The 9,556-nt window shown below is 42.0% G+C and overlaps 1 protein-coding gene across 1 annotated transcript; it reads right to left on the bottom strand.

Annotated features, from left to right (window-relative positions):
* Positions 1 to 172: 172 nt before the first annotated feature.
* On the bottom strand, positions 173 to 1,111 carry LOC140844171 (olfactory receptor-like protein OLF2). The gene has a single exon (XM_073215656.1). The coding sequence runs from the start codon at positions 1,109 to 1,111 to the stop codon at positions 173 to 175; it is 939 nt and encodes a 312-aa protein (XP_073071757.1).
* Between the last annotated feature and the right edge of the window lie 8,445 nt (positions 1,112 to 9,556).

Raw genomic sequence — 9,556 nt, 5'->3', positions numbered from 1 at the left:
ACAGATTACTACAATAGGTATCCACTGCTCCTTGCAGAGTTGATGGGGGCAGAAAGGTAAGAAGCAGGGAATATCTAGAAGGTTGTATTGGTGAGACTACAGGAACCTATGTACGAGGACATGATCATGAGCTCTCAGAATCTAGACATAAATACTTTAGGGGAAAACAGTTTCACCCAGAACAGAATTTAGGGCTCACTGTTTTTTTCAGGGCCCCTTTCACATCCTTATTCCTCAAGCTGTAGATCAGGGGGTTCAGCATAGGGATGACAACTGTGTAGAAAACAGAGGCCACTTTGTCCGTGTCCATGGAGTAGCTGGAGCTGGGTCGGAAATACATGAACAGCAGCGTGCCGTGGAATATGGCCACAGCGGTTAAGTGGGAGGCACATGTAGAGAAGGCTTTGCGTCTGCCCGCTGCTGACTTCATTCTTAGGATGGTAGTTAGGATGTAGCTGTAGGACAGGAGGACAGTCATGATGCTGAGCCCCACAACACAGCCAATAAAAGTGAACATAACTATCTCATTGATGGATGTATCTGAGCAGGAGAGGGCTAGCAAGGGTGGGATGTCACAGAAAAAGTGGTTGATGATATTGGAGTTGCAGAATGACAATCGAAATGTACAACAGGTGTGGATTGCCGAATCTACCAAACCCACAATATAGGCAATGGCCACGAGCTGCATACAGAGTCTCCTGGGCATGGCCACTGTATAAAGAAGTGGGTTGCAAATGGCTACATAACGGTCATAAGCCATGACCGCCAACAGGAGACATTCCACATCTGCAAAGGCACCAAAAAAATACATCTGAATGGCACATAAGTTATATGGAATCCTCTTCTGCTCAGACAAGAAATCAGCCAGCATCTTGGGAGAGACAGTGGAGGAGTAGCTGACATCACAGAAGGACAGATTGCTCAGGAAATAGTACATGGGCGAGTGGAGTCTGGGGTCCACCTTGACCAGCAGGATCATCCCCAGGTTGGCAACCACGGTTATGCCATAAACCAGCAGGAAGAACACAAAGAGCCCCTGCTGCACGTCCTGCCTGCCAGAGAGGCCCCGGAATATGAAGTCAGTGACCCCAGTGCAGTTGTCAGCAGCCATTGCTTACGTCCGGAAGTCCCTGGTTGTGAAAGATGGAGGTGGAAGAACAGGCTTAACTTCATTTACAGTCTTAATAGTTAAAGTGCTGTTGCAGTTGACAGTTTTAGTTCATAGATAAAATTATTGTTATTAATGGTGATAATAGAAAAATACTTTCCTACTTTTAAGTAATTATAGAAGAGATAAAATGATTGTCTGAGGTGCATTGCATCTCCTGGAAATATATTCAATTTGTATAAACTGATAAAATGATAATGGTAAGATTGTGTACCTTAAGAGCACTGTTCAGAGTTTGCGGCTCACTTTAATACAAATTAACCACACTAAGTCCACACTTGTTCATGTATTATTTATTATATTTTTGATACTTCTATCTTATACTCAGAAATGGATGATGTTCTCAGTGTTGTAGGCAATAGTTCTTACAATTATTTCTATTATATGTCCAGACAACCCACATCTTCTGAAAAATTGTTTGTTTTTCTTATATGGGGTATAAATGTTGTCGTCTTCTGTAAAAGAGAAGCATCATTAAGTAAGAGGTTCAGGAAATGACTACAGTTTTTTGTTTTTCTTTAATCATCTGAAATTGTGTATAAGGCAGAGCTATGACAGGTTCCTGGACCTTATGTGTCCCCACCTGCCATCACCCCTCAGTCCTATCCGGGCTTAATAAACAAAGCACAGAGATGGTCTTTGATTCAAGACCCAGTTGAGGAGGGCGAGTTGTCGTTGGTGGAGAAACGGGTGGGTGGGTCTCCATGAGTGATACGCTGACCATGTTTCCCTCCCACAGGAGGTGTTGCTTAAGAGAGATTAGGAAGAACATTTAGGACCTATGCATGACCATGCTGGCAGCACAGGAGAAGCAAGTCAAGAAAGGTAGTACAGTTCACAGCGTGCATCCCTCTGTCCTTATCTACTGGAGTCCGTACTGTCTATTCAGCAGTAGAGCGGATGTGTAAGACATGTGGTAAAAATACTGATACATCCACAGTCCTATAATCTCAGAAACATTCATGTCTGAACTGTGCCCCCACCCTAACACCTTAGAAAGTGTCATTTCCTTTTTGGTCTTCATTGATCCCAACTTCCCTTGAACATGTGAAATTTGCCTTTTTTGGTTTAAAAGAGAAGGTGGTCTTTGGGAGGCTCATTGAATTCTTTTTTTTTATTAAGGTATCATTGATATACACTCTTATGAAGGTTTCACAAGAGAAACCATGTGGTTATTACCTTCACTCTTATTATCGAGTCCTCCCCTTACCCCATTGCAGTCACTGCCCATCAGTGCAGTAAGATGCCACAGATTCACTCTTTATCTTCTCTGAGCTGCACTGTCTTCCCCATGACTCCACAAGGCTCACTGAATTCTAGGTCCCACTGTTTTGTTTTACCCTACCTCTCTCTGTATATAACATCACAGTAGTTCTCTGTATTTGAGAGTATAAAAAAGGGTGGAGTTGAAGGTAGATGAATGAGAGGAAAAGAATATCTGAATAATGATAGTGATCCATGTGCACATCTCCAAACCCTTAGTCTAAACTACTGTTTATGTCTGTCCTTATAGACTAACTAAAAAGAGTTCTTTCTGTTAAAAATGAAAACATAAAAAAAAGTAAAGTACAGCAAGAAAATGAAACAGTTAAAAATGTCATATCACCCGCGTTATCCATGCTTGCTCTTTTCCAAACTTCCTGCTATCATATGTGATGTACTTTAAATCAACAGAGTGATAACAAGATTAGGATAATTTTGCAGTAATATTTCATATCGTTTTTTGGTTTGTAACATGTTCTCAGTTGAAAGGAGAAAAAGAACTAAAGAAGTCTAAAGTGTAAGTAGGAAAAAAATGAAAAATATGAGTACCTGCCCTGAGCTTGATTTCCCTGCTGCGTGCTGTTCATTCTGCGGGAGGCTCAGGCCTGCTCCTGGCCGCCCTGGGGTATATAACCGTCTCTGCGCCTGGTCCCTGGGCTGAACACAGTCTCCTAGGAATAAGTGGCAGATGTGTTTCATCACATGATATTTCATACAGGCTGGGTAAATGAGATAGTAATGGAGACCTTTCAAAAATATGTTCCTTTGTCTTTGTCTGTCTTACGGCAAAATTATGTTTATTAACAGTAACAAATGACTCCAGTCAATGATCACTCTTGTCTGCAGTTTACCATTCCCTATACAGACATTTTATACTAATTCCACAGTTTACAAAACAAGTACGTGCTTACACTCATGCATCTTCTATGATGCACGGACACACTCTCCTGTTAAACATTTTCACAAAAGAAATATTTTTATAAAAGTAGCCAGAAATGGACCAGAATCACACTGCCTAGTGTCACCTAGGTTTTGTTGTCTATATTCCTGGTTGTAACACTTTTAAACAAAATCATGTCAGAATATGAATTCTTTTTATACATATACTTGCAAGTATGTATTGTGAACAGAGGGTGTGTTCCTTTCATTTGATATATATTACTTATCAAAGGCAACTTTTCCATTTTACTATAATCAGGTTTTTTATATTATCTAATAACCAACATTTATTATCATGTTTCAGGTTTTATCACATGTCCTGCATTGTCTCTAACAACCTCATAATATGGAAGAGAAAAAATAATCTAAGGTGACAAGTAAACTTCTAAAATCCTATAGACATTAGGTGTCATTAAATTTATAAAAATTACTCACAGGAGATTCTTGAATATAGTGAAATGAAACCAATTTGTTCCAAAAGGAAAGCTGTCTTGTGTACGCTCATAGAAGGTGTAGCATGTTTGTGTCAAAGTGACACGTGAAAACTCAGAAAGTTAAAGAAGCACAGATTCCTAGGTTTCTGAGACCAAGACCATTCCAGGTTGGAAGAAAAGTTACCACATTGGGAGGGAGTCAGTTATGTTTGTGACAGCAAGGATGCTTCAACATTATTGATGCTGGTGTGAGAAAAGTGACGTGGAAGGTGGAGGAAACTCCAGAAGGAAATAGAAGAACTTGGTTGCCCTTTGTAAGACACCACCAAGGTGCACAGCCTAAGGCATTGCTCATACTAAGAAACGATGTATTTGTGCTGCCTGACAGCTTCAGGACCCTTCTCTGCTCCCTGGTGTGTATTTGGAGGAGGCAGAGTCATCCTTGCTCGCCTGCTATTGATTCCTCTCCATCTTCTTCTTTCGCTCAGGTGCCTCCCTGCCTCCACGGACACCAGGTCTCCTCAGGCTGCACCCTGTTGAGGAAGAGTCCAATTTTACCTTCCTAAGCATGGGAGCCCCTCTGGAGCGTGGACTCAATTCCCTCTGCGCATTAAATCCGAGCATGGGTGGCAATAGATTGCTGAAAATGGGATAATGTAAGTGAATTCCCAAAGGGATTTGTGTGTTAATAGGGAATGGCTTTTTTAGCCATGGTGGGTAGGGGGAAGACAAGGCAGAATGTAGGATGTCAGAGACAACCAAGTGAGAAAAACACCTGTGTCTGCTGGGTTTCTTCCTTGTTGCTAGTGATACCATACAGGTTTCTCTCTCCTTCTGAGCCCTTTCCTTCAGAAAATGCCTATCTGTCCCCTGAAGCATGGGCCATAATCAATTCAATTCAGCTTCCCGTGCTGGTACCGAAGCAGGCCTGATTCCCTGAGTCTTTCTGTTACAGGGAAAAAGAAAACAGGGCCTGTGGGTTGGTGAAGACATCACCGTTACTCCACGAGAGAGCACACATTCTAACTCACACAGAGGATAATCATGTAAAGAAGTGTCCTACGAAAGCTGCTTATTAATTTTATAAGAATATACTGAAAACGTATTGTGTAAAATCAGCTAGAGTGTGAACAATAGGGGATGGAATCCTGCAGCTGTCCACATGGAGACTAAATAGTCTTTGTTCACAGAAAACATTATAAAGTTATAGATGTGTGTGTATAAATGTACAAATTTATTTATAATATATGTTGCATAATAATTATTTATATTATGTATATTTAGGTAATGTTTATACTTGTGTATTATTTTTCTGTAATTTATACATTCACGTATTGAAATACAACTAGTGACTTTTCAGAAATGAGAACGTGTCTGCACACAGAACTCAGATCAAAGGAACACCGCAGCAACGCAGAGGCTGTGCATGGGCCCCACACCACGGGATGTCGTAGACAATGTTTAATAAAACGGCATAGACGTGAAATCTTCCAGTGTGCCCTTTTACGTTTGGACTCTGTCTCTCAGTGTCATGTATGTGAGATTCCTCATTGCTCTAGCACGGGGCAGTAGTTCATTCCTTCTCTCTGCTGAGTAGCTGCCCAGTGAACAAACACACCGCATGTCATTGTGCAGTTGCAAGTAATACAATGGTGCTTACCTTTGTACAAGCTTCAAGTGTACATTCACTCATTTTGATGGATATAAAACTAGGAATGGGATTTTGGGGCCAGCTATCCTAGATACCATACAGTTTTCCATAGCCGGACATCAACTCTGATTCCTACTGTCAGTGTGAGATAGCGGTAGCTGTCCCACACCCCCAGAAGCACTTGGTATCAATACTGTGAATCATCTCCATTTTGGCCATTGTTTAGATGAGTGCTGGTCCTGCACTGAGGTTTAGTTTTTGTTCGCCTGAGCACTTACAAGGTTGTATAACCATTTACGTGAAGTGTCTATGGAAGTCTGCATGCGGACGGGAGGCCAGGCGTAGTGCTGTGCGTACAAGTCCTCGGTCCCCCGGAGCCCACCCTCTCCAGCTGCCGCCGTCACTGCTGTTCAGTTCCCCTCAGCCTGGATACAATGCAGGTCTTTTGGATGATGATTAAGCTACCATTTTGGTGTCGCTATTGGTTTTTAATTATGTCCAACAGTTCAGATATTTACACAGCTGCGGAATTATGCATTTACACAGGGAGACGGAGGCAACCGTGAAGGACCCTAGAGACCATCTAGGGTGAGGCCCGCGTTCCCACAGTGGGGACGGAGGTCCAGCGGGAGGAGTGATCTGTGAACCAGCACAGGGTTGAGAGCTGCACTGGGTGCCAGGTTTACAGCCTGTTTCTGCAGGAAAGAGACCGTCCACAGATGTTAGAAAGTGCTGGTTCTGTTTTTACACGCGACCTCACATTTATCACTTAGTTGAGCCCTAGTACTGATATATTCTAATATACCGTAAAAGTCACTAATTGAGTCCCAAGGTAATGTGTTTTCTTGGTATCTTGTTCATGTCCCACCGAGGTGACTGAGTGTTTTGGGAAACTTAGAAACACGGACCCCAGGGATACATGCACATAAAACAGAAAGCCTCTGGCCTTTTCCATCACAGCGTCTTCAGAGACAAGGGAAGCAATGTCTATCCCACAGGTTAGTTGGACTGCACTCTGGTTTTGGGGGAAATGGACATAAATGATATTTTCTGGGGTTGGAAGCTTTTCTTTCCTTTATCATGAGGGTAATTTCCTTGTCATACTTATAGGCATGAATAAGAGAAGAGGAATTGTAAAGGAGGGCAGTAGTATTGCACATATTTTGAGTGTTTATGAAAGCACTTTCTCTCTGTGTATAGAGAAACAATCTCAGTGGGAAATGGGAAATGGAAGCAATTTAATCCGCTGAGCCGAGGACCTTGTGGCAGGTGTTAATGTCAGAGGGAAGAGAGTGGGAAGAAATCGGGAGGAATGCTGACTGCCCTCCCCTCCCTCTCCCCCCGCCCTCCCCCAGCCCCACCTACGGCACTCAGTGAAGGAGGCTTTACATGAAGATGATGGGAATCCAAACCCTGCGCAGGTCTTTACATAACCTTCAGGCATGAAGACCCCCGGTGGCCGTGGTGTCTGGGGCCCGCACCCCAGCTGTGCCCGGCCCTCACCTGGGGCTCCCCAGAGCGGCAGCAGGGCAGCAAAGGCTCCCTTCCTGCCCCTCAAGCCGAGCTCTTTGCCTGCTCAGTGATGGTCTTACCTCCCGGGACTGTAGGCGGAGGGGAAATGCTCTGGGCTGGAATGGGCGGGACAGGCAGGGAAAACCGTCCTGCCTTGTTTTATCCAAGGTCTTAGGGCACATCCGCACACGGAGGGTCCCTGACAGTCATCTGATGCAGAGGCAGTGAGGAGCCCTCAGGACTGTTCATGGAGGGATGCTCACAGGTGGCCCACCTCTCAGCAGAAAGGACAGGGACTACTTGGGCTTGTGCTGAACACTGTGAAGTGTGTCTCCACAGCAGGTTTCCCCTCCTCGGGACTGCTGACACCCTGGACCAGATCATCCTCGTGTTTGCACGTGTGGCTGGTGTGTGTGGGGGGAGGAGGACTATCATGTGCCTGGTGGAGTGTTTATCAGCGCCCCTGGGCTCTGCCCACCTGATGTCAGCGGTTCCTCTCCCTGCGCACGACCAAAAATGTCTGCAGACATTGTCAGATGCCCCATGGGAATCCAAATCACTCCTGGTCAAGAACTTCTGTTCTGTGAGTAATCAGCAGCCTGAAAACAGGAAAAGGTTTTCAAAATTATGTACTACTTTGAAGTCAGAATAATGCAACTCACTCTTCTCTACCTTTGAAGACTGAAAACCATGTTTTCAGAATCACCATTTGTTTTCAAACTGGGATTCTTAATGCACATGGTGCTTCAAGTGCTTTGAAAACACTTGAAGGTTGGGAAAATGCCTGGCTGGTTTGGGTTTAGGCTGGATTCTTCTTCCTCCGGGAACAATCAACTGGTGCCTGTGCATCGTGGCTGGATATACCAAGGGTGAGGAGGGGAGGAAAATTAGGGTGTTCTCGTTGTTGGCATTTCCTATAAGCCAAAGGCCTTGACTGTATCTGTCTCTCATTAAAAAAATGACACTTCCTTTCCCACTCTTCCTGTAACACTTGTGTTTTGTGAGAATTAAGGTTAATTTCCACATTGGTTTCTTTTAACTAATGGGAATAAAATATTTCTATTCCATGGTTGTTGTGGGTTTAAATATACAATTTAAATTTTGTACACACACAATATATAGTGGGCTCTTGAAGAACTCTGGAGTTGGGGGCAGCACACCTGTGCAAGTGAAAACCTGCTTACGCACGTTGACTCCTCACTATTAGTCTCCTGTTGTCCAAAAGTCTTACCTGTAACAAAAACAGTCTATCAACACATACACTGCATTTTATATTCATTATATACTGTCTTCTTAAAAAAATTAAGCTAGAAAAGTAGGAAAAAGGAAATGTTAAGCAAGTCATAAGGGAGGGAAAATACATTTGCAGTTATGCACCATATTGATTAAAAAAAATCCTCCCAAAGGTGGACCTCCACAGTTCAAACCTGGAGTTGTTACAGTGTCAAGTAATGTATACCTTTGATGTCTGGTTTACTGTTTTTTAACTTAACATTTTATCATAGCTATTTTTCAGATCATTAAATGTTCTTCAAAAATATCTTAATAGTGCATAGTTTTCCATAATATATATGTACTATAGTTTAGACCATTTCCATCCTGTCTGACACTTTCTTTTGTAAGTTTTAGTATCATAAATAATGCTTCAGTGGGCTGCAGGCATTTTTAGTGATAATTTCACATGCACATCTTTAATTGGCTCTTCAAATATTTCGAGGCAGTAAATTCACTTGAAAATAGGTTATTATAAGGCTTCAGATCATAGTTACAGAAAGTGTGAATCTATGTATCAGTTCTCTGAACAAAGGCCAATATTGAATCATGATTACCAAAATTACTATGGTAATTTTATAGAAAAATGTTACAGAGTATAAAAGCTATTTTATCCTGAAATATATTGATAAAAATGAATACTTTTGAATTAACACTCAATCTTATTTTTGGTCATGAATTTTTATTTATTTATTTATTTGTATCTAAGCATAGTTGACAAAGAATATTATACTGGTTTCAAGTATACAACACAGTGATTCAACAGTTGCCCACATTATTATGTCCTCACCCCATCTAGTGCACTTAGTATCTGTCAACATAGTAAGATGTTACAGAATCACTGGCTATTTTCTCCGTTCTGCACTTTCATCCCCCGGAGCAATTTATAGTATGATTGATATTTTTGTGCTCTTTTATGCCTCTTACACTCCGCAGCTAGGCACCCCAACCCCTCTGCCATAGTAACCACCAGTCACTTCTCAGGGTCTGTGAGTCTTTTGCTCTTTTGTTCAATTTGTTTGTTTGTTTTTAGGTTCTACATGTAAGTGAAATCTTATAGTATTTGTATATCTCTGCAAAGCTTATTCATGGAGCATAATACCCTCTAGGTCCATCTATGTTGTTTCAAATGACTTTTTAATAGCTGAATAATATTCCTTTGTTTATATGTACCACATATGCTTTATACCTTCATCTATTGATGGATATTTTGATTCCTTCCATATTTTGACTACTGTAAATAATGTGGAATAACAGGGTTTCATATATCTATTTTTCATGTGCACAGAATTTTCATGAACATGTTTATAAGGAGCT

Source organism: Manis javanica, chromosome 11, assembly GCF_040802235.1.
Source record: "Manis javanica isolate MJ-LG chromosome 11, MJ_LKY, whole genome shotgun sequence".
Lineage (NCBI taxonomy): Eukaryota > Metazoa > Chordata > Mammalia > Pholidota > Manidae > Manis > Manis javanica.
The sequence above is the reverse complement of the archived record's forward strand: the minus strand, read 5'-3'. Positions and strand labels throughout refer to the sequence as shown.

Bases quoted from the DNA above. Each gene is read 5' to 3' on its own strand.
- LOC140844171 (XM_073215656.1), bottom strand. From the start codon at position 1,111: ATGGCTGCTGACAACTGCACTGGGGTCACTGACTTCATATTCCGGGGC.